This window comes from Carassius carassius, chromosome 12 (genome assembly GCF_963082965.1).
Source record: "Carassius carassius chromosome 12, fCarCar2.1, whole genome shotgun sequence".
Lineage (NCBI taxonomy): Eukaryota > Metazoa > Chordata > Actinopteri > Cypriniformes > Cyprinidae > Carassius > Carassius carassius.
Window position 1 is genome coordinate 16909184 of NC_081766.1, and position 26702 is coordinate 16935885.

At 37.8% G+C, this 26702-nt stretch overlaps 1 protein-coding gene across 2 annotated transcripts in view; it reads right to left on the reverse strand.

Moving 5' to 3' along the window:
• Nucleotides 1-26702, reverse strand: part of LOC132154945 (fibronectin type III domain-containing protein 3B-like) — a 132790-nt gene that overhangs the window by 92945 nt on the left and 13143 nt on the right. The window contains exons 2-3 of one of the 2 annotated variants that reach the window (XM_059563685.1): nt 3647-3790; nt 1814-1889 (exon numbers count right to left, since the gene is read on the reverse strand). In XM_059563685.1, coding sequence (XP_059419668.1) covers nt 1814-1889; nt 3647-3766 — 196 coding nt within the window. In that variant the 5' untranslated portion in view covers nt 3767-3790. Of the gene's footprint in view, nt 1-1813; nt 1890-3646; nt 3795-26702 lie in introns of both variants that reach the window. The other variant, XM_059563684.1, reaches the window with a different exon arrangement.

Consider the following 26702-nt stretch of genomic DNA (forward strand, 5'->3'; position numbering starts at 1 on the left):
ATGATTTTCCTTTAGGAGTAACTGGTTTGACAAAAACGAAGCTTCAAGCACACTTGGCATGACTCAATCTGGCTGAGATTGCAATGGATGAAAGTTAATGTATTGAAGCCAGAAAAAAAGAGCCATTGGGAATCACAGGTGAGGACTTAAAACACACAAAGGCACATTGTGGCAACGAGCAGGCCAGTGCTATGGCCTGTGGTCTGTTGTTCTATTCTTGTGTCAACACATGTTGCTGCCAAGCCCTACAGAGCTTTGTTTCTGACTCTTATCACAACAGCATGCCCTTCACAGACCATCCAGCCTGCTCTCCACCCGTCTATGCCTTCACAACCTGAAGATCACTTTTGAGCAGGGAAATCTCTGTTATGTCACCTTAAAGGGGTCATATGATGCAATTTCAAGTTTTCCTTTCTATTTGGAGTGTTACAATGATAAGTGCATAGATAAGATCCCTAAAGTCGCAAAGACTAAAGTCTTAAACCCAAAGAGATATTCTTTATAAAAGTTCAAACTTGTCCACGCCCTCCTAAAATGCCTCATTTAAACATGGCCCCACATGTCTACGTCACTGTGTGGTAAGATTTGCATAACACCGGCCAAATGTTTATGCAAAGAAAGGAAGCGTAACTTTGATTCTTGCTGTAGTATTGTTGCTGCTGCTGCCACCATGTTGTGGAGACGCGGTGTGTTTCTTTGTGAAAGCGTAACTACTTTGTTTGGATTTCCAAAAGAGGACACTGCTAGAAATCAGTAGTTAAGTTGTATTTACAACACTGTTCCAAAACAGTTCAACCCAAATATTCAGATGTGAGCAGCAACAGTAATACTATGAAATTATATATATTACATCTATTTATACATACAAATTCTGTTTGATTTATGTAATTCAAAATACATATTTTCTATTTGAATACATTTTCAAATGTACTGTTTTCTACCGCTATTACTCCAGTCTTCAGTCCCATGATCCTTCAGAAATCATACTAATATGTTGACTTGCTGCTTAGGAAAAAAAAATGCTCACTATTATTGATGTTCAACAGTTGTTGCTTTTCAGAATTTTTGGATGAATAGAAATTTAAAAGAACAGCATTTATTTGAAATATAACATTATAAAAGTACAAATCTGTCAATTTACTGTCAATTTTGATCAATTTAATGCATTCTTGCTGGATAAAAGTATTAATTACTTTTTTTTTAAAAAAATCTTCCTGACAATAAACTTTTAATCAGTAGCGTATATATAATAACAAGGCAAAAAAGTTTGGAAAACACTGCGCTAGATAACACTGGCTAACTGAAATACTGTGACCAGCTAATGAATCATTCATTCAGCTCTCTTATATTAACAAAAATTGTTATTAAAAATTGTATTTTAAGAAGGCAACACACTAGAACGTTGTGCAACTTCTCAAACTAAAGTTCTCTTATCTGCGCAGCTTTTCAGAGAACTCAACCACAGCCTATGCCAACAATCCATCTTGTCCATCATTAATAAGCTACAAAGACACTAAATGTTAAAGGGGACTGTTAATGAGACAAAGAGGCATTTTAATCTGCCATTGTACACTGCCTTTTATTTCCTCAGAGCCATGCCAGTCGTGGCCCTGCGCCCAGCCTCTCATCAGTTTACACCAGCTCCAAATCCAATATCACACCAGTCATGGCTCCAATTAACTAGAAAAACACCACGCAAACCAGATAAGAGCGAACAACAGCACCAACCCAATTCCAGAAACGACCTCCTGAGACGGCAGGATGGAGGAACCTGTTGTAAGTTAAACTGCATGAAACAGGAAGCACAGCATACCTTGAATGCATTGCAGGGATCCATCCTCTGCTCTGATAGTGAAGGTCTCTCCAGGGTTGACTTGCACGAGGATCACCTGCGAAAACACTGGGAATCAGACATGCAAAACTTCTGATGCAAAGCCAAAGTTTTGTCAGCAAACACAATCCAAGACAGGAAAAAAAAAGGTAGCAATTCCTTAAAATGCATTAATCCATAACTTTAAAATGAGCCGCGGAACATTTAGCGAAATATAGTCACCACAACTGCAAAGAAAGCAAGTATGATGCAACCAGATGTTGTGAAACCAGATGTGGAAGCCCCTTGAAACGGTCCGGTCGCCGTGCAATCTTCTGCTTACCATCATGTTCTCAGTGCACAGGTTGCTGAGAGTGCAAAAGTGCCTGTAGATATGAAAAAGTTGGCCCGCCATGTTGCACGAGCCCTACGTTTCCTTACAGCCCTGATGCTCGTGTGTCAGGCAGACCTCCCATCTCCCTGCTCTAGCCCTGGAGATCTGGGCACCTACTTCCTGCTTCCACACACACATATACACACACACACACACACACACACTGTCTGCTGCTGCAGTTGCTATGGGAACGGTGGCATGCACTGAAGAGTCAGGCCGGCTTTCCAGAGGAAAACCTTGTGTTCTCCCCTCCCTCCTCTTACCAGCACACACCTAATGCAGATAAAGGACTCACCCAACACAGACGCGTAACATTGGCAGAATGCAAATGTACACTTCCACAAACTTATGCAAGCATCATACTGATTTTATATCAGGCTGACATCGGACAGTGTGGGTAATCGAATGTAATTTATTGAGAATGCTGGGGACTGACAGCTTCGTCAAGACCAGGAAGGTCGTTCAGTCTGTTACATTTTCGGTGATGCAGAGAAACGTGGACATGGACTTGGCGGAATTCAAAGCACTTAACCTTCACTATCTGCTGTAGATGCCCTTTTCCTTATCTCACAAGGGTCTGATTCTTTTTCCGCTCTGACCGGAAGAAACACGGCCTGGGAGCTGTATCTGCATCACCTGGAGAAGAGATCAGAACAGACTGATCCGCTCTGATAGCACAGATCTACAGAGAGATGTGTGAGGGAAATGTGAGGCATGCCTGAAGGCTCGCAGCGCTGCTTGAATGTCTAATGTAAGATGAATACAATGTTCCTCATTTACCAAAATACTGACCTGGTTCAGAATGGATGTTTCTGGCTTTGTTTTCCATCAGGAATTATCCTATGTAAGTTTAATTTAAGGTAACGGCTGACCTGCAGCCACAAAGCTAGTCAACTTTTCACTTTCAACTCTCAAGAAACTTATCAACGTGTGAACTCTTCCTTCAGCACAGCATGAACCCATAGAAAAATGGTCTTGAACTTCAAATTAACTTTTATTTTTGTTCCTATTTAAAAGGTGAAGAGTGTATTTGTGCACCTAACAGGTTTTCTAACAGGTTTCCTGAACACTACTAAACAACTGCATTGTTCAGTCAAATGCTGTATCTTTTCTATTTTAAAAACATTAAATCAATAAATCATTCCATTGATAGACAACATTTTTAACACTAAAAAATAAAAAATGCCTGCATATAGTTTCACAAAAAGATTATTTATTGTCATTTGTTTCAAAGATTCAAAAAATAGTCTCCATGACTGGAATGGGATCATCTTTTTAGGGGTCCTTTGCAACACTTAAAAAATCCCTGTTCTGAGAATTTGTAGCTTCCATTTACATTTCTATGCATACATCTGGCAGAGGCATTATGGAAAGCAACTTATACAGCATTCAAGATACACATTATCAATTCATGCCCTGCCCGGAGTAACATTCCCGCTCACCTGTTGCGATCCATCCCCATTAACATTAATCATGTGCGGAATCATGGCCACCTCCCCGTTCAGTAGTGGTGGCGGCAAGTCCAGCGGAATCTGGTCTGTCATCATCATTGTGACGTACATTCATGGAGAACTTTCCTGGACTGCCTTTCTGTGAGGAAGAAAGAGGAATAGATGGTGAACAAACACTCCAAAATAAAGTCATATGATCTTAAACTTGCAAACACACCCTCTTTGGGTGTCCTTGTTTTGTGCTGTAAGTAAGGTAGACGTGTACATTTATCTGAAGTGATTTCACAATATCTGGTTGGTTTGTGAGGTTTGAGTGACTGAGCTAAATCATAAATGGATGGAAGATGCAGAGTTGCACTGCAGTGACTCAGCATGCAACTGAAGCCCCATTCACCCCCCTCCCCCCCATTAGTGATTTCCACACAAACAATGAACACCGTTTTGATAGAAAAGCAAACTGGTAATGATCCACTGGTTTAGTGCTGCATGACTGTGGTCTAATGGAGGAAATAGTTTGGGGAATGAAAAGGTGACTGAGTCATCAATGAAGAGTAAAGTGGAGCAATAGACACACAATTTCTTCATACTGGATGCAAGGCCACCCATTTGCAACATAAACACACACATAAACAGTACCACCACTGTAACAGAGGAACAACATGTGCAGAGCCCTCAGGACCCAAATGCAGAAAAAAAAAAAAAACTGACTTTCATCAATCAGACCCTCACACATGATTCACCAGAAGGCATACCAAAACAAATACTACGCATAAGGACTGCAGACAGTTTTATCATTTACTCAGCCTCATACAGTTCCCGAAACTTTAAGACTATATTTTCTTCTGTGGAAAACAGAGGACAACTTTGTTTCTTTTTTTGTCCACACAATGAAAGTCAGCAATGTCCAGTGTTGTTTTGGACTACACTGACTTTTACTCTTTTTAAAACATCAGCTTCTCTGTTTCACGCAAGAAAGTCATACAGGTTTTACATACTTCTACATAATAAAAATCATACATACTTTTATTCAGCAAGGATACATTAAATTGCTCAAACGTGATGGGAAAAACAATTTTACAAAAGACTTCTATTTTAAATAACATTCGACAACATTGATAATAATAAGAAATGTTTCTTCAGCAGTAAATCAGCATTAGAATGATTTTTGAAGACTGAAGACTGGAGTAATGATGCAGAAAATTCAGCTTAGCCATCACAAGAATAAATACAATTTTAAAATGTATTAAAATAGAAAACAGTTATTTCAAATTGTAATAAAGTTTCACACAGCCTTGGTGAGAATAAGATAATAAGAGATAAATCTTTAAACGGTACTGTATATATATGTAAATAAGCACAGAATCATGACTCCAAAGTTCTAGCAATCCTTAGCAAAAACCAATAAATTATCCTTTGGATACAGATAAGTACATCATGTGCCATTTTACCCTTCATTCTGTTCTTTCCATTGATGTTAAATGGTTAGTTTTTCTGTCACCCCCATAAGCAGAAACAGAAATCTGCAGTTATTTGGCAGCAGTTGGTTCACTTCAAACGAGAGGTGAAAACCCAGCTGAAGACACTATTATTGTTTGTGGACATCTGGACAGCGAAAATCTGATTCTTCTCTGTGAAAAATGTGGTCCATCCACACTCCCATTGTATCTCCATTCTTCTCTCCACTCTGTTTGACTTTCCATCCATCCTTCATTACCTTATGCCCACTCCTCATGCTCCATGTTTATGCAGTGCATCAGGTGAGATTGACATGGCAAAACAAGAGTAAACAGTTTAAACAGATGGTGACCTCCTTTAAGCCCTGTCACGATCTGAGCTTTTCCTGATGATTCTGTGATGAGAACAGAATGTGGCTCTGGACTAGAAATGCAGGAAGATCAGCCTGGAACAATCCATCTTTCATCTGGTTTTCTAGCATTACGATGTTTACCAGTACTGACCAGAGACCCAGTCGGACCTTGTCAAATCTTGACTTTAGGATCCGATGCTTGGGAGATGCTGATTGGCTGATGAAACTACAAGAGCATGTATTATATCTAGGGCTGTGAATCTTTGGCAAGGCAGCGATTCGATTCGATTACGATTCATAGGTTTTCGATTCGATTCAAGAATGATTTTTGCAAATTTAGAACGATTCAATTCGATTCGATTCACAATTAAATTAGATTTGATTCGATTATAACGATTCGATTCTGCATTCTTTAAGTGCATTCACGGGATTATTTAAATGCTTCTACTAAATTCTTTAAATGCTTAGTCAGGGGGCAAATTACAGTAGCATTTATGGTTAGAGAACCATAGGCAAAAAAAAAAAAAAAACTTTTGTCCATTGTTAAATGCTAGTTTAATGATGCGACATGAATGTACATAAATGTATGTAAGCCAAGTTTTTAAAAAAGAGCTTAAAGAGTATTATGTATAAGCTAACATTTTGTCACACCAGGGGCGTAGCCATAATTTCAGAAGTGACAGAAATGTCAAATACAATCATTTTATGTATGTAGCCTATATAATAATAATAATTATTATTATTATTTTCTATTTTTTTTCAAGGAATTATCTTCTTTTTTATTACTTTTAATTAGCTGTAATAAATCAAATACACTGCTGGACAATAAATAATCAATCATTTGTAATCGATATTTTTTTCCTAATGGCAATTTTATGATTGTTTTATATACTAGGCTACATTTAATTAGCAATTATTTAAATTTTCTGCACAGAATAAGGTAGAAAATATACTTTATAGTTTCTGTACTGTAATAAATGTCAATTAGCACTGCATCATTCATAAATTGTTTGTGGGTTTTTTTTTTGTTTCATCAGTTCATTCTGCTTTTATTCAGTTTAGCTGCAGATATAGCCTGGCACGTCTATGAGAGCGAGATCGCTTCTCTTTCAGTGTGAAAATGTCTTCATCTCTATTTAACTTTTCCTCTCCATCAGCGAATGATTCTGAGAGAAAACGTGCCAGATGTCTGTTTGCTAATGAAACAAACGTTACTTTCATGCATCTGATTATCAGATAAATCTCGCGCTCTTATTTCAAGGTCGTAGTTAATGCTGTGGTTAATTTTAAAAGTTTCCTTCGTATATTCGGTTCATCCGCATTGTTTAAACACATTTATAATTCAATGGAACTGTGCGTATGATTTAGACACTTACATTTCTGCTCCGTCCATGCAATAAATACAGCTGTCGACGGCTCCGGTAACTCCGTCGGTAAGATGCAGAGAGCCAATGACAAACTACAGAAAAGTAAAACTACTGGCCACGAGTCCTATAGATCACACGTCAGCTGCGTCAGAGACGAACGGAGCGCGAGCGCAATCCTGTGACAGTCTGTTCAGGCGGTAAACAGTGGAGCGCGTGAAGGACAGATAAGAGGCACGATTCACGAACACTCTTCAAGGTCTCCATTAATTCGTGCGTGTAGTAATTTAATGTGTATACATTTTGAAAGCATTGAATCGCTATAGAAATCAGGATTCATTCGATTCTTAGCATTTAGAATCGATTACTGTCCAAGATCGCAATTCACGATTCAAAAATCATGTTTCAAGATCGATGCATATGAATCGACAGTAATCGATGCATCGAGAAAACGAGTGAATCGTTACACCCCTAATTATATCCCATAATCCTTTTCTAGGTACTAAGCCTTCCTGAGCTGTAACGAAGGTAACAAACAAGGAAAAATAAAGAAATAAACTGAATATACACACACTATTATCCATAGATGGATAGGAAAGTTGGCTTCTGAATGTGTCAAATATAAACAGACAGAATGACTGAAATACACCATCACACATGAAATAGAGGAAGAAAGAGAGAGAGAGACAGAGAGAGAGACAGACAGACAGACAGATGACCACACACAGAGAGTTGAGGGGAAGACTAATGGATGGAAAACAAAAGAAAGAGAAAAATGGGTTTAAATGACTAAATAAAGGCCTTCAGAGTTAATTGAGTGAAGAGTGGTGCAGTCCTGATGCAGTCGTGGTTTCAGGCGACAGGTTAAAGTGCTGGATGGTTAGGCTGAGATTAGTTCAGTTGAGCGGCCCTTTCTGAGCTGCTTTGATGCCTGGATCCCTCCAGCTTTAGCAGCTAATGGGGCCTATGCTAAAGCTTTGGCCTCTCACCCACCAAAAGCTATAATTAGTATTTCCACTGAAACTGAAGCTTGCATTTATTTTAGGATTTGTACAACTTACAGTGGAAACTTAGAATGAGATGGTTAAGGGCTGCGATAGCTTAATAGCTGTGTTTACAGAAATGCTGGACAAATTATGTCATACACTTTGCAGCCTTTGTTTGAAATAGTTTTGTTCTCCAGCTGTTGTGTTTACCGTTATGTCCATGGATTTCCATTGTGAAGGCTGTTCCACCAGTAAAATCCTTGAGGTTTCCTCCTCTTTGAAAGAATGTCTGATTAATAAGGTGTCGATTCCAAAAGACGATAAAATGTTAAATTGAAAAATTCCTTCAAGGATAGGCCCCAACAATCGGCCGCTTGTTCACTGAGGCAGAGGGAAGTGGTGGGATGAGAGACAGCCTTGTTTGAAGGGGCCAGGCTTGCTGCTGGAAACGAAAACTGAGGACTGCCTCTCGAATCTAACAGAGGACGTAAAAGACGATAATTCACTGAGGTGTCACCTCATCTGCCAAAGAGGCCCAGCTCAGCTTTATAAACCCAGAGCCCTGAGTGTGTGAAACCTTTCCATTCAGCTATTGACATCTGACATTTGCCTTAGCACTGTTCTTCACTTACCTAAAAAAAAAAGTGACAAAAATAGTAATATATATATATATATATATATATATATATATATATATATATATATATATATATATATATATATATATACACTACTGCTACTAGAGCAGAACAAATAGATACAGGAGTCTCATGATGTATATTTGAGACTGGCCTTCTGGATACTCTCTGTTCATTACCACATTTTCACAATAATTTCCATCCACAATTTGAGAAACAAATAGCAGAACTCACTTTCTTGTGAAGTCTGCCACAAAGTCTTGCATGCAATGCCACACACATGCAAACTCCCACAGCTCATGCATTGGGCTGACGGCACAGCACCTCAAGTAACGCAAACTGTTATTTTAGGGGATGATGGGCAACATTATCCTTTCACTTGTCTTTTTCTCCTTCTACTGCTCCTCCTCCCCCTTCTCTTTTTCTTAAAGGGATACTCCACCCAAAAATGAAAATTTTGTCATTAATCACTCACCCCCATGTCCTTCCAAACCCATAAAAGCTTTTTTCGTCTTTGGAACACAAGTTAAGATATTTTGGATGAGAACCGGGAGGCTTGTGACTGTCCCATAAACTGCCAATCACAGTAAGCACCATTTTGGAAAACACCTGCTGAACGCAAACTGCGTACGCTCTTCTGTGTCAGCTGCGCCACAAGGGTACATTTTCTATGTGTATTTACGTTTTGATTTGAAAGAAAACAGCGCATCAAACGAACAAAGCTTTTACAAGTTTGGAATAACATAGGGGTAAGTGATTAACCCTCTGGAGTCAATTCACGCATATACACGATATAAGGCATTTTCTCCTGATAACCCCCGAAAAGAACTTAAATTACACTTTCAGTTTTGATCATGCAGATAAGAGCAACACATCAATCTAGTCTGTAAAGGGTCTACTTTTATTTGTATACAGACATAATAACAACAAATCTTTGTGCATTTATAAAATAAAGATAACAAACAAGGTGTGCTGTCTGCAGCCTTTGCGCTGATCTTCATTTAGAAACGCGTCATTAAAATTAACTGTAACTCAGTGAATACTCAATGAAGAGACATGACAGAGAGATCTATAGAAAGCCTGACATGTCTACTTTTAAACTAAACTAGTGCTAACGAAAACAAATATTCTGTGATAAAGTAATCCATATGAAAACAACGCGATGTCCGTTTTTCACGTCTCCCTTCATTATATCTAATGCGACCACGCCCCCGCGCTGAACGCGCTTTTGAGATTATAATGTTTCACTCGAGCGCCAACCTCCCGCTCTCTCTCTCGTGAGGCCAATAAGGAGGTGACTAAAACTGCAATTCATCGACTTTTCGCTTGAGGCTGGCTACAAAAGGGAGTCAGTCCCATAGACTCCCCATGTTAAAATGCCCAACTTTACAGCAGGAAAAAACATGTTTACAGCCTGGTTCAAAAAATGATTTTGGTCTAAATAGCTAATTTTGCCCTTCATGACAACTGTGAGGGGGGTGAATTTATTTATAACTCATCCGTTTAAATTATATTAAGACTTAAAGTTCTGCATAATTAAGGGCGTAGCCACTTGAGTGACAGGTGGATTGCCGCTGCTGACACTGCCGTCATGCTAGGTGGGTGTGGCTACAGCAACTAGCTCCCGCCTTTTTGCCCATTTTTGATTGTCTGGCAGAGTCGCGCGGTGACGCGCTGCCAAGATGGCGACGGCCCACTCTACACACTTTAAAAACACACTTCAGGAGTCTACGGGTGACTTCACGGACACTACGTCCATGTTTTTATACAGTCTATGGTTTCACTGAAGCACGTGGCTTGAATGTGCCCATACAGAAAACAAAGCAGCAAGACTGTTCTTCCAAGTTTTTTTTACTGTTTGCTTCGCGCTGAGAGGAATAAGACATAATTCACCCCAAAAAGATCCGCTGTGGATTATCTCAGGATTTGAATTTTGGATTTCCTCAGAAAAAAAAAAAGAATGAAGCGCTTTATTCAGCATAGATCATAAACATAAGTAAGTCTCTTTTTATTTATTTATATACTTGTATTAGGTTTCACATAATGTTTTACTAGTTAGACTTTTTCCAAACTATAATTCCTGACTAAATGTATAATCAAATTAAACATTATAAAGTTTCAATAACAATATACATTATACCATTCAAAAGAAAATAAATGTAAATGTTGTTCTTTCAATTTATCTAAAAAAAATATTCTTAGCCTTTTTCCACATTAATAAAAATAATAATAACAATAAATGTTCAGAAAATCAGTGTGTAACTGGAGCAATGATGCTAAAAATTCAGCTTTGATTGTTCCTAATAAACTGTTTGATTACAAAATTTTAATTTTGGGATGGACTATCCGTTTAAGTGTTTAAAAAAAATAATAATAAACAAATCAAACCAGCTGGTCAAAACCTGAGTACCAACAAACCCTATTAAACTTTAAAAACAAGGGTTAATTGAATCCATAAGCATGTAGGTTTGTTAATCTGCTTCCTCCACAGCTTTCACAACACACAGCTCTTTAATTGGCATTTAGATTAAAGGTAGAGGAAAACAGGCTGAGTATGCATTGGGAGATCATAGCATGAGATGTGAGCATACCTTTCATGCTTATAATTAGGGCTGCAACTAACGATTATTTTGATAATCGATTAATCTGTCGATTATATTTTACGATTAATCGATTATTCGGTTTATGTACTTATATTTTAGTTTTTTCCATTTTTTCCCCAAGTAAATTATTAATAAATGGTCTTTATCCTTCAGCATAGATTTTTAAGAGATTTTAACCATTTTGCACTGTCATATCCTCATCAAAAATATACCTGGAGTTGTTTTATTGTGTTAGTAATCCTTTGTCGAACTCTTCTGCAATCAGAACACTGACTCATACTCTAGCAAATTTCACAAGGAGATTTCAAATAATGTTTTCACCATGGCAGTCCTTAGAGCTCCTAAAGTAGTTTAACATCCCGAACAAAGCTTATTAAGGAATCTTTCAGAACATATTTTCACGAAGAATAAGGATAAAACAGAATAAAATTGCAGTGCATTGTATTTTATTATTTACTGGGAAACAGCTTTATAGCTTTTGCTGTGAAATTGTAAACAATCCTTCGAAAAAAGTGCCAATGGCATGAAACCTGAATGGAACTCACAATTTAAAGTAAAATCCATCAGAAGGTTGTCCAGAAAAAAAAATTGGACACACACAAAAAACCTGCTGTGTGAAAAAGAGCAGTGAATACTTTTCAAATATCTTTAAACATTTACCTCTCTCATTCAGTCATAATTAGGCTGCACGACTGAATTTTGAACTGGTAAACGACAAACTGATCACAGAACATGTTTGTAAAGCTTTAAATGTTAACTGTTAAAAAGCAATGTTATCAGCTTTTACGACTAAACATTTGCAAACAACATTGTACTGGAGAATCTGCACAAATGAAAGTCTTAGGGACTGTTCCCAAATCGCGCATAAAAATGCGTGGAAAATGCTAGGCGCACCGCTTTCTCCTTCTTTCCAAAAGCGCTCGTGCAGTTGCGCCCCTGAGGCGTCTGACTTTGCTAAGCAACCATGACGTGCTCTCTCCTTGAAGACGCGGAAATTTCAGCAAAGGATAAATGGATTTGCAGCTCAAAAAATCGCTTGCAGTAGCTCTGCTACTAAATTTATTTCAAAATGGAAATCCACATACAACTATGATCAGCTGTTCCTTTCATCTTGACTGAGCTTTTAACGTTGTTACGGGAAAGGATGAAGCTGATTGGTTAGTTCTTGTCACATGACCCGCGGTGCGCTTGCTGCATTCTGAAAAGTTGAAATGTTTTTAACTCGATGCGGTGCGGTGTTGGAAATAACGAACTTGAGCGCGCAAAAGACGCGATATGTGAACGTCCCCTTAAAACAACAACAGTTGTTTTAAACAGTTCAGTAGTGCAGAGTTTACAGGTTACTCTTCTTTTTTAAAGGCTCAAAGTAAAAAGCACGTGACATAAAACGTGGCCAGCTATTGGCTATTCGCTACTTCTCCTGTTGTACTGGCTGAGTAAAACCTCCGGTGGCTCATTACTGCCACACTTTGGTCACCGCAGATTTGAAATATGCACGAAATGAGCCGCTTACGGCAAATAAAAGTTATTTAGCAACGAATCGATGACTAAATTAGTTGACAACTATTTTAATAATCGATTTAATCGATTAAATCGATTCGTTGTTTCAGCTCTACTTATAATGTCGGGTATCTCAGGATAACCCTCCCTAGAATCTTGCAGGGACCGACATTAGCAGACACATTGTAAAGGAGAATGACAAAATTCACAAAAATATGACATAAGAATAGGAGTCCCATTTATTTAGTTTTTTTTAGAGCCAATCATCTATCGGATAAAGGCAGTGAGGCATTTTAGTTCATTGAACCTTTTAAGTAGTGTAGATAATACAAGTTTATATATATAATTTATTTGCCGAAACATAAAAAAAAACTGCATATCAGTTTCAAAAATCAGCAAATCATTATATTAGCAAAAGACACTGAATTTGTGATATGCCAACTGTCAGATTCTATTGCTGATTTCAAATATGTAATAGAAATGCAATGAAATTTTTATCTTGCACAATTCAAGTAGATACTTGAGAGCTGTAATTGCCCAATGTCTAGATAATGGCCTGTTGTCAACATGGCTGCTGAGTGGACTGACTTGCCTTAAAGGGACTTTGACATTAAAGTCACAATGAAATGGAATTAGCAACAAGTATTTCCTTTCTTATAACAGTATAACAGATTATCTAAAAATTAAATTCAAGTTTATTTGTATAGTGGTTTTACGATACAAAGCACTGCAAAGCAGTTTTAAAGAAAATTAAGTTTCTACAATATTTAGTAGTATCTTATCAGTGGTGACTGTCAGTTTATGTGCATATGACAGAATTTTTCTGAAAAATTAATACAAGACATAGTCAACCAGATGATGAACACTATTAACAGCAATTATTATACGATGCAATCACACTTGTAGCAATATTTGGTAGTTCTGTATGTTGTAAAATGTAGAGCGGAGACTAGGTTCTATACATCAGTTTTTGACAGAATTTTAAGATGTGGGCGCTGGACTTGAAGGAAACAGATGAATGTGAGCTTCCATGGGCTGGGCTTACTTTGGGGAATCAATGGAAAAGACCTGCACATGTCAGAAGAAATAAAGTTTGCCTTCACTAGAAGGTCCAGTTATGATATTTTGGTAAAAAAAATATTATTGTAAATAATACATCCAACCACATATGTATTTAGAAAAGAGACAGGGTGAAGTTTCATTTTATGCCAACTTTAAAGTGTGTGTGTGTGTGTGTGTGTGTGTGTGTGTGTGTGTGTGTGTGTGTGTGTGTGTGTGTGTGTATTTGTGGCTGTGAGAAGGTTTGTGCTTTGAGGGAGGAGAGGAATCTTCTAGCCTATAGCAACTTGTAATGTTGGTGGTCCACAACTCCGTTACCACCAGCATCAAAAGCCACAAGGAGGATATAAATGTTTTATTTTTTACTTGTATGGAATGCTCCACTGCTCATTTCTTCATCCTCAAAAATGCTAAAAGAGTCCTCAGTAAGGTGTGTCGAACAGCTTAGCGCTGTTGCTAAGGGCTTCACCGGACTGTTGTGTTTTGCTGCATCTACCAATAGCTTTCCTTCCCTGCTAGAGTCTCCCTCTGGTGCAAAGACTAGTTTTCCAGATTTTGTGTTGAACTGTGCAGGTCTGGGGAAATACAAAAGAAAAGGTGTTTCTCAGTGAAGGCGCAGGGGATTTTTGAATGACAGGCCGTGCTTTGACTAACTAGAGATGAATATCACTGTCTCCCATTGAGAACAAAACACTGAGCCACTTCCTGTTCTACAGCCTGCTCGTTGCAGAATGCATATTCAACATTGTGCGGTACAATACGGGAAATAGAGTACAGTCATACATACATAAGCACTCACACACTACCATCAGCCAATTTACATGGTGGGTGATTTGCCATAGCACTTCAGTCTTGCAAGGCATAAAAATAAATAATGCACACCCTGACTTTCCTGTTTCCTGTCAGCCTAGCGGAAAGGGCCAGCTGTGGGTCATGATTGCACAACCACACTAACACAACTCATCTGGAGTTTAATAAAAGTTAGATGCTTTCACGAACAACTCACAAACTTAATTCATGTACCATGCATTCTGCCAAGACGACACATCCAAATGTTATCCCAGGACAATAACAACTCACTAACACCCTCATCACATGACATAAGATGTGTGCTAGCCACATCCACAACATTCCTCTCCCATAGCAAGACACAGACATTAAGACAAATGGCAAAAGTTCCAGATGGCATCAATGGAACGCAATGTTCTGCAGCTATACTGTGGTTTAGAGCTTCAGTAACATGCCACAGGTGGCAAGGACGTCCTCTGCAACTTTCGATGGTCAAGGTTTTATGCAACGCAGCTGTCTATCTGTGGCCTTAGGAAGGCTGCAACAAGGCAAGAGATTTGTGGGCTGCAAGAATGAGCAAATATGGCAGCTCCCACTTTTATTTATGCATAAATATCACACAGACTAATTAAATCCTGGGCAGTCTGGGCAGCGAGGCGTGCAGTACAGCCAGTCTCAGTCTGCCTGTCTCTCTCGCTCTTGTCCAGTACCTCCTGTCACATGCCAGATAGTTTCCGTAGTCTAGGTGGACACAAAAAAGGAACAAATGAAAGAACAAACAGCAATGGGTCAGATGGACAGCGTACCACAAACTGTTCCCTCTTTGTCCAGCAAAACGACACGTACCCTTTGGAAACTCTGACTGCATTCAAATTACTGTACTTTCAGAGTATTTACTGGTGAATTTGATCAGGAACTTGCTTCTCGATAGTTGAGGAAAAGAATTCAGTAGGTATGCAGGTCAGGTGTGATTGATAAATTCTTGGATATACTAAGCTGGTCTGCCATCTTATTTCACCCTGTGTTCCTCCTCTTGGACAAGTTATGGCTTTGCCTTCAAATGGTAGTTAAAGCATAATTTTTGGGGGAAAAAACTCCCATCATCCCACTTTTCTCAGAAGAACTGACTCTCTGTTGTGGACTTCTCCATTGCCAGGAGTTGGCTGACAGTCTCATCCAAAATTATAGCTATTGACAGAGGCACAAGGACTCTTTTAAGTGCGTTGATGCTTTTGAAAGTCCTTCCCATCCATCGGTGGGAGGCCTTCAACCTTGCAATGGTCTTGCACAAATACACAGAGCAGTAGCACAGGGGCTCCATGGGGATAGGAACCCTTTTCCTCTAATTGCTCTACACTTCAGACTTGAAGTACAAGAACTCATCTGTGCAACAAGTTATGCCACCTGCAAAAGTTCTCAGATGACTCGATAGTGATGACTGTTTCATGAAAGGCTGAAGGCAGAGTAAATAGGATTACTTTAACAGCACATAGAGAGACGTCTGGAGACATTCACCAGCAAATCGATATGGCAAAGATCAAGGAAGTGGTGCTGAAAGAACACAATCCTGCATAGATGTCCCAAAAATGTTGTCATCAAATGTGTGCCTCAATTTTGGTCAAATTTTTCTATAATGTTTAGTTGCAGGTAAACCTGAAAACTCTGAGAGTAAAGTGGAATATACAGATGTGATCAAAAGCCATGTTACCACTACGCGTCTTTCACTAAGTGAATTACAAAACAGTTGCCACTGGCGGTGGAAGTCATTCATCTAAGACATTTTATTTGCACCATGGTGTCTCCATTCACCATTTTTACGCAATATCCCAAAATCTGCATTAAATATAATGGAATAAATAGGCTATTGACAGCTCATTCACTTACAAATAAGTGTTTTAAATAAACTGCAGTGAATTTCCAGAAAAAACTGTAGTCATTGTAACCGGAGTGCTGTGCTGGACAAAACCCTCAAGCTATGAAGACCTTTAGTTATAATTTCAAGTGAATTATTACTAAGACTTTTCTTCACTAAAAGAGTTTTTTGCAACCAACTGCTAGGTGTCAGGGTTGCTAACAGACTAAAAACGCTCATCAAAAAGCATGTTCTGTCATTGGGTATGACCGAGACTCTGAAGAGATGAAGAAATAATGTCTGTCATCCCCTCATGCTCAGCATGTTTGTTGAAGAGCACATTTAGCAACAGGATGATTCAACCATGCTTTAATAGAACCTTTTAGTGTGGACGTCACAATTACGTCACAGCACTAGCTGGAGGCAAAACAAAGGGAAAACTGGAGGCGGCCAATTCAAACCAGTAGAGATTTGATAGAGTACAGGCTCCAATTTGAAATTTTACTGCATACCTGCTGCCATTGCCAGACAAAAAACTGACGCCCGCTGTGGTTAAAAACACAATAAATTGAGTGGACTGGAAAGAAACAATCGTCAAAAATGCTTGCGTTTGTAGCACACACCTCTTATCAGAAAAGGATAAATATTGTCTTTTATTGTTATGGATTTTGGTTTGTGTTAAAGATTTTTTATGCATCTCACAACATAAGAGTAGCCGTGTATGAAAATCTGTGTGAGTGTGTGTTAGACAACAAACTGATGATTTATATGCTTAATCATTTGTATTTGAATAAACATTGTGATTGATTGTGGCTGGAATTTTTAAGAACTTGGTAAGAAAGAATAATCAAATACAGAAATTTACAAATTAGCAGTTTCTGGATTTTCTTTCTTTTTAGAAAATAGTAAGTAAATCTTACTTTAAATGTACTGTAATTAAAGTAATGTAAAAGTACTATAATGTGACTGTAAATCATTTACAAGGTGTACACACTATATTTAAAATAAAAAACACTATTTTTTTCAAAATATCTTCTTTTGGAAACCAATGCCATGAGAGTGAGTAAAAAATCATTTTAGTTGTTGTTGTTTTTTGTTGTTGTTGTTGTTGTTTTTTTTGTATAACAAAGAATGCAATTATTCACTTGGTTACCTGATGCAAATGAATTAAAAATCATATTAACTGATCTTGAAATATGACTTTTCAATTGTACATAAAAAATGAAAAAGATAATAATAATTATTATTATTATTATAATTCACAACATGAAGTGGTGTATGATATTTTGATTCATATATTGAACTGAACAGTTAAGCAAGCAAATAAATGTTTCTTTTATGTGTGTATTCTATGTTAAAAAGATTCCCATCCCTTGTCTCACAATAAGTATAATACACAAATATAACTTACAAAAAAAAAAAAAAAAACACACCTTTTACAGTTCATGTGGAGAAAACAGAACATAATCTTAATTACACAATCTTATTCAACACTTAGGGTTGTTAAAAAGCTCTTGGGAGGTGGTTTGTGGTGGCTGCAGCAGGTACAGACTCAGATTAGGGCAAATCTTAACACGTAGAGCAGAAACGTGAGAGGGCTGTAGACACGGAAACTGGGGTTGTTTTGTTAGTTTCAGCGCTGGTAAACATAAGCCAAAATGGCCTCTTATTTCCACTACTGTGTCTCTCTATTCTTCTGTTAAACTGCCCACAAGATAAGATACAAAACCGGCTTAAACCAGAGCATCTCAACAACACTCCACAAAGAGTTCTTACTAGATAGACTATCAGCCAATAACACAACAGTCTGTATCCAAAGGAGGAGGAGAGAAAAATGAGGACAAATAGAAACAAGAAGGTGGGGTGGGGGATAAAATGAGCCACAAGGAGACATGAGCTCTACCTGTAGGTATGCGCCCAGCTGGCTGCAGATAGGAGCTTTTGCCAAGGCTGTCTGATATCTGCTTATTAGCTCTGTTTAATCACAGACTGCACAAAACCACGTCGGACCCACAGCCTCAGAGAATGCCAATTACACTTTCAGACACACACACAGGCAATTAATAAGATCCTCAGTAGCTGTCTGGCTCCTGCAGGCAGAAGCAACCGCAGGGAGAGAAGACAGAAGGCAGAACTGAGAGGAATGCTGATCCTGAGAAGCGACAGGAAAGATGGAAGTCAGTGATAAAACTTTTTTTTTAAAGTGCCATGGTAATACTGCTGCTTTATTGTACCTGTACCAGCTAGAGGTGGGAATAAGCTGGGACCTCCCAATCCAACTACAATATGATATTTGTGTATATAATTCTAAATATTCATAGACAATTTCTTTATAACAAATGTTTATAATTAAAGGTAAAAGTTTTAGTTTTATATTTCATTTTATATAATTAAATACTATATATAATATATCATTTTTCACTAATACATTTTCATACAATTTATAGGTTGTCTTTCAGGTCCTATGGTATATATCAAAGTACCTGGGTGCTAATAATACTCTCACTAAACCATAGTGCTGCCATAGTTAATTTGACAAAGTTTGATCCTTCATGCTCATACACATTCAACATTTGATCAAAGTTGCTTTTCATTAAAACTAAGTGCTTCAAAGAGAAAATTAGAAAGCCAGACAGCTAAATCTTGTAAACAAAGAGGATTAAATGCAAACAAGAGTTCTTTTCTAAACAGAAAAAGATGAAAAGCTACCATGTAGATGATTCATTCCATCTCTTCAACCATGAAACTCTTCATAAATTAAAGCAGGAGAGAGTGTAGCGTTCCCTCTTATGGTCTGCTTGGGTTGAAATCTGCATAATGGGAGAGAAAGGCCTATAATTTGGCCTGGAATGAGTAGAATATGTACTGAGAGATTCAGTGTCCAGCTGCACTGTGTTTGGGTGTCCTGGATCTGGTGAATTATGGCTTTGGCCTGTTGTGGTTCAAAGTATCATTTCCAATGACTCCATCCATTTTAAAACACACATTTCCAAATCCAACTGAGGACAGACTGAAAAAAGAGAGCAAGATTAAGTTGATATTGGGCTGAGGGTAATACTGAAATTTGAACCTAGATCTAATCTGATAAAAATATTAAGCTTGCCCATTTTGGAGCCCAAAGTCACACTCTGTCACGGCTGGACAACAACAGCTCACTCAATTATAATACTAACACAGGCAGTGAGATGTCTTCAAATAAATATAAAACGTAAGTCTTTCACTATATCTAGAGATCCCCACAAAGCCATGAATAAATACACACCTCACCATGCAGACCTAAATAACAAACTACCAAGTTCCAAGATTAAATAATACAACCCGAATTCCGGAAAAGTTGGGACGTTTTTTAAATTTTAATAAAATGAAAACTAAAGGAATTTCAAATCACATGAGCCAATATTTTATTCACAATAGAACATAGATAACGTAGCAAATGTTTAAACTGAGAAATTTTACACTTTTATCCACTTAATTAGCTCATTTAAAATTGAATGCCTGCTACAGGTCTCAAACAAGTTGGCACGGGGGCAACAAATGGCTAAAAAAGCAAGCAGTTTTGAAAAGATTCAGCTGGGAGAACATCTAGTGATTAATTAAGTTAATTGATATCAGGTCTGTAACATGATTAGCTATAAAAGCTTTGTCTTAGAGAAGCAGAGTCTCTGCTTCCTCCATGCAGGAATACAGGAATGCTCTCAGGTGTCACCATACAGTGAAAGCTGGACCCTGGAGAATATTCTGTAGAGGCATTCAAAAATTTATTATGGATAATGAAAGGTTCATATTTGGTTTTGGGAGTCCCCACCAACAGGTTGACATGCATGTAAGGTCAAAAAACACTTTCATTGTCTTAATGAAAAATAAATAAATATGCCTTTTTTTTTCCTTTTTGCTAAATTACTCCCAAATGATAAATTTTTCCAAACCCCTCCATTGCGTGACGGTAAACATTGGTGATTGGTTCAATGATGCAGTCTGTAGTGATTGGTCTACTGTGTGCAGAGCAGGTCAATAACAGAACGTCCATCACCATTACTAGCCCAATGAGTGGTAAACACCCAAACAGCCACGATATATTCGCAGTCTGTACACCAACGTATTGTTCTATTCTTAATCAGAACTAAGTTACAAGTAATAACACCAACAAACATTCACTATTCATCGATACATTTCTAGACCATTGCAAGTGAACATATATTGCAGTTAGATGGAGACCTATGTATTTTTCATGCTACAGTACAGAATGCATGACAGCAACAGATTTTTAAAAGAGTTACTCCACTTTCAGAATAAAAATTCTTATAATTTACTGCCCCATGACCCCCATGTCATCCAGGATGTTCATGTCTCCCTTTCTTCAGTCACAAAGAATTTATTAGTCACAAATTATATAGCGAAAAAAAAAAATTATTATATATATATATTATTAAAATTATTATATATACGGCCCCTCATAGGTAAAAACGTTAAAAACGTTTATATATATATATATATATATATATATATATATATATATATATATATATATATATATATATATATATATAAACGTTTTTACCTATGAGGGGCCGTGCAAGACTTAATTCATTCTGGCACTCTTACACGCTTACATTCTCCTTTCGCATACATATATTCTTGCTTTCACACACTTACATTCTCCTTTCAGATACATATATTTTTTCTTTCACACACTTTCATTCTTCTTACACATGCATACATTTCTACTCTTACACACACTTACATTCTCCTTTCATATGCATATATTTTTGCTTTCACGGACACATACATTCTCCTTACAAATACATATATTTTTGCTTTCAAACTCATACATTCTCCTTATACATATATTTCTACTCTCACACACATACATTCTCCTTTCACATACATATACACACATACATATATAGATGTATGTAAGAGAAAAATGTACGCATGTGCGAGAGAGTATAGTGGAAACGGAAGAAGTATAGTGGAAACGGAAGGCGTTTAGTTGAAATGGAAGGCAGGTTAGGCGCGATCAGGCTCACCGTGACAGGTCTTGATCAGCATGGCTGAGGTAGATGAGGAAGCTGCAGATGTATTTCAGCAAGCTATCTGGGTTTTAAAAAATAAATAAATAAATATTATTATAGTGAAAAGGTTACATGGCCTCGTCCTTTGAGCGAGTTGTGATTGAGGACGCGAGCTCAGCCTCAGTCGTGTTGCCAGATAGATGTATTATAAGCGTCCAAGGTTTTTTTTTTTTCATTTAATTTAGGAAGTGAATAAAGTGGGAGGTTGCAAGTTAGGGACAGCGATATCTTTATATTATTTAAATAACTCAAGACTCATTGCGGTTTATTTATTTTTAGATTTTCATTTACTTATTTAATTATTTTTTTTTTTCAATTGCAGCTCTGCTTGCAGCAATAACTCAGTGCTAGAATAGTGATCTATAAGCGCCACCTGTTGTCAGAGATTGAATTAGCATTTTCATCAGAATCAGAAAGAGCTTTATTGCCAAGTGTTTACACACATAAGAAATTTCGTCAGGAGCTTCCAGTACAGAAACATAGTGCAGACACACATATAATTAAGGAAATAAAACTAATAATAATAATGGAGCCAATCTGATGTTTTTGTTTTGTGCACTTGCTTCATGTTGCATATATTTTTTTGTTTGTTTGTTTGCTCAAGGTTAGTTTGGCCAGTAACAGAGCAAAATAAACATTTAATAAATGTAAAAAAAATAATAATAAAAAATAAGAACTAAATAAATTGGCAACGAGAATGGGAATCGGCTCATTTGATTGTAAAATAAATAAAATCCTGATCAGTGCATCCTTAACTGGAATAGTTAGGACTACCTGAAAGACCTGAAAAAGCATGGTTTATTTCAGTTTTATCTTTGAACTATTGTACCTATTTGTGCAAAGTGGTTATTATTTATTACAATACAATGTTACAGTCAACAATGAAAACAATTAGTCTTTTTGATTGATTGATTGTGGCAAGTCCTGTAAAAATTTTGCCAGGGCAAGTAAAGAAAAAATTAAACCACTGGCCGAACCGGAGCAGTAGAAAATGTCTTTAGCGTTAAGCCCTGTTAATACGATCAAAATCAGTGTCTTAGAACTTGTACACAGATATGTAGAACACGTAGGTTACATAATGATTTGTTAAAAATAAAAACTTAAAATATGTACTTGAAAAGAAAACAGGATGACTTTAAAAGAAAATAGCATAACTGTAAAATTGTGAGGAAGAGCTGAGCAGGTCTTGCTCATGTATTTCCTGGTCTGAGAGTGACTTCCTGCTTATACAGGAAGTAATGGATACCAAAAAAGGTAGAAATATATATATATGTAAAAGGAGAATGCATGTGTGTGAAAGCAAAAAAAAATTATGTATGTGTAAGGAGAATTTATGTGTGTAAAGCAAGAATATATGTATTTGAAAGGAGAATGTAAGTGTGTGAGAGTAGAAATGTATGTATGTGAAAGGAGAATATATGTGTGTGAGAGTAGAAATGTATGTATGTGAAAGGAGAATATATGTGTGTGAGAGTAGAAATGTATGTATGTGAAAGGAGAATATATGTGTGTGAGAGTAGAAATGTATGTATGTGAAAGGAGAATATATGTGTTTGAGAGTAGAAATGTATGTATGTGAAAGGAGAATATATGTGTGTAAGAGTAGAAATGTATGTATGTGAAAGGAGAATATATGTGTGTAAGAGTAGAAATGTATGTATGTGAATGGAGAATGTATGTGTGTGAGAGTGCCAGAATGAATTATGGCTTGTATGGCCCCCCATATTTACCACATGCTTGTCTTGTCTAGCTCTACAACGCGCATGCATACTCCGTGTACAACGGTTCAAGACACAGGGTATGTCTAAAAACTCCAACACTTTTTCTTTTTTTTTGGTAAAGGGTGTTCCTTGCATGTTCACTTTGTAAACACTGGGTCGGTGCTTCTGCAGCGATGCGGGATGATTTTGAAGTTGGGGGAGAAAATAGGAATTTTTCGACATACCCTAACTGTACCCTAATGGATTTACCCTCACAGGTCTTCTCCACAAGAATCCGCTATGGTTTTTGAGGGAGGAGAGGTTCACGTTTTCCCGGATTTGTGTGCGCAAAAAGTGGGGAGGCATAAATATGCTAATGTTTCATTTTGACGTCACCTTGAAACAAGCTAAAGATTCGTTTTAAAAACAATTCGTTTTCATGACTCGGAGTCAACTCTTTTTTTTTTTTAGAAAGACAATAACTTTATACACAGTGCACTTTTAGATTTAAAACTTTGCAGGATGTTTTCATTCACTTGGAGCGGTGTTACACACTGCATGAAAGGTAATTAAAAAAAAAACATAATGGGGCACTTTAAACTAGTCAATCAACCACCTTGATGTCCTAAAATGGCCAATAGCTCAATGACGGTGGCACCGGAGCAAACCTTCCCCCAGCTCAACCTTAGTCTGGCCACATCTTTTCTGGAAGTCAGAAGGGTACTAAAAAATATGGTGAGAAACCAGCTCTTGCATGCCTCCCACTAAGCTCCCTGCACCCAACAATAAGTATTGTAAAGAGGGGAGCAGAAAGCCTGTCCCCAGAATGGAGCACCTTTGTGCAGTCAGCTGTGGGTGAGGTGGGGTGAGGGTGAGTATAGGGGGTTGGGAGGAATGCAGGAGACTTCTGTTAGCTTTAACAGAGAGGCTCAGTTGAGCAGCGATGGAGATGTATAATAAGATCTTAGGAGCAGGGCTGAGCTAAATGAGTGCCCATTCAGACTGAGCCAGAGAGTTCAACAGGTTCAGACACTGAGCACGGACACGTGCATACCTGCATAATGCACCGCGAGGTGCACGTTCAGCGTGCTACCTGCCCACCTAAACTGAAAAGCATGGAGACAGTACGGACCACACACACAGCACAGTTTACTTCATACAAGAGAGTGACAAAGAGAGACTATCTGAGAGTTTATTTTAGGGCGGCCCACACGGAGCGGAGTGGAGCGGAGTTTATCGGCTCCCTGTAATTGAAGTAATGACATGCCGTTTATGCAGAGGAGCCTTGGCAGCACAGGAATTCCTCTCTGCTATAAAATCTCTCCACTACAGAGAAGAAAAAAAAAGACCTCCCCCCGCTGCTAAGTCATGTCTCGACTGGTCTCCCTCCTGGAAAAGTTGCAGCCCCAGGTCAAGGTTTTGCTAGAAATGGGATACTTGGGGAGGAGAGGTGAGGCAGGGAGGATATAGAGGATTTTTATATCCACATTTGAGAGGGGGGAGTCCAAGGAAACTCGCTGTCCACATTCATCCTCACTGGTTTTATTGCCAGGGAGGGGCAAAAAGAAGCTTTGCACACAACAATGAAAAAATGGGAGGCTTCCTGGTGCACTCACAGGACTTCCTTCAACCACCTGCAACCAGATCAAAGGCCCTCCTTTTCTTTTTCTTTTAAATTTATAAAAGAATGCAGATTATACACACTTCTACACCCATTATATAAAGAATGTTAATTTCTGTATTAAAACTAAATCTGACTTCGCAGAAAAAAAAGGGTTTTCAAATATTAATACAATTTAAAATAAATATTTTTATAACTTTGTACATTTTTCAGAAAATCTTTCTGGATAAAAATGTATTAAATAAATGATACTTTTTTTTTTCACTGACCCGACCTCTTATATTGCTGAGTGAAGAGACCCTCAGAGTTCATATCTGATTATAGCATTATCTGACTTGCTTTCTACAATTTGGCAAACATTTTAATGACCTCTCTCTAAGGCTAATCAAACAGCCATTGAAGTTGTGTTCTGTCAATGATTACCAGAGACCTCATCTCACTATGTTTTGACAATGCTAGCGGCACGTACGCCACTTCAGATAAACAAGACACTTTACTCCAAAATCTTGAAGAGAGGAGGCCTTTCTGTCTGACAGACTTAGCTTATTGCACTGGGGAGTTGTCAGGAACAAAGGCTTCCCTGTGCATGGAGCCAGTATAGGACATTAGCGTTTTTATAAGGCTGATTGAACACAAGAGCACCTCAAGAACCCTTAATAAGAAAAGAGAGTGAAGAAGCAAAATGCAAGCGAAATACCACATGAGGCTGTCCTGGATGCTATTGACATTTCACTGAAAATTTCAATAAAAGACCTTCTCATTCCAGAGTAGCACCTCACAGCAGACATCCCTCACCTGGATTCCAGAAGACAAATATCACAAGTTCTTGAGTTCTGACGTGTCCAGACCTGGCCCTGAAAAAAATGGCAGCATCAGCAGTTTTCTTTTCTTTTTTTTCTTCTAAATCTACAAGTTTTACTCCAATATCATGAAAGGGATGCACAACAGTCATCGTTTTCTCTCTTCCACTCTGTTTTCCCGGGAAAACAAAAACTGAAATCTCAAACCCTGTCAGTCTCTTAGCCCTAATCAAAAACTGATGTTCACATTCCATACAACCATAGTAAAGCAGTAGAAAAATTCCTCCAGTCTCATAAAGGCAACCAAGCCAATGTTCCCAAAAGTTTTCAAAGGCATATTTTTGGAGAGAACGTGCTCTCCCCGAACTGGTGGAACATCAGCTGGCACCAGCTTCCGCCCGAGCAACTGGTCCATGAAACCAACGCCAGTTGGGTTGAGTAGGCGGATCTACATTTCTAGAGGTCCACAGAATTAAATCCATTAAAGAGGCCAAAATGATGGCAGCTGAGGTTTGTTTATGGGAAAAAAAATGTTGTCAGAGGACCCAAGTATGAGTTTGAGAAGCCAATATCCCAAGTCACACACAACATTAAGTTTTTCCAAAAGTACTTCCAGGACCAGTGCAAACAAGTGAGAGTGACATTGAAATAGAGACAGAAAAACAACAGACAGATATTCAATTAAGTCAGCATGAAATAAAAATTCCTCCTTTTAATTTTAGAAATTCATGTTTTAAAAGCAAAAAAAGAATAAAATTCCACACACCTGTCATATATGCCTGATGAAGATCATAGGAACAAATCGTGAATAAATCTATTTTTGGTACATTTGCAAGTAGGGATAGTGTATTCTTTTATGCTTTAATGTTTGACCTGTTTTTGGTTGTTTATCCTATGCAACTATCGATTACCTTAAGGTGTGTGAGGGTAATTGTTGGATGAAAAATGCATGTTCTAAATCTTATTGAAAACATCCTCATAATATTGATAACTTGAATTCCATACTATTTTTTTTTCCTCCTACGGAAGTCAATGGCTACCAGCAACAGTTTGGTTACCAACATTCTTCAAAGCTTCACTTTTTTGTTTTCAAAACCTTCACTGAGCCACATTCACATCCACTGTAAAATGCTATACTTCTATCTTACGTGAGAAATTAGAATTATTTTGTGTGGTAATCAACATCATACACAAGTGTTGTTGATTCAGCTTAACTTCTATTGAACCCAGAATATTCTGTTAAGTACAGTGAGTGA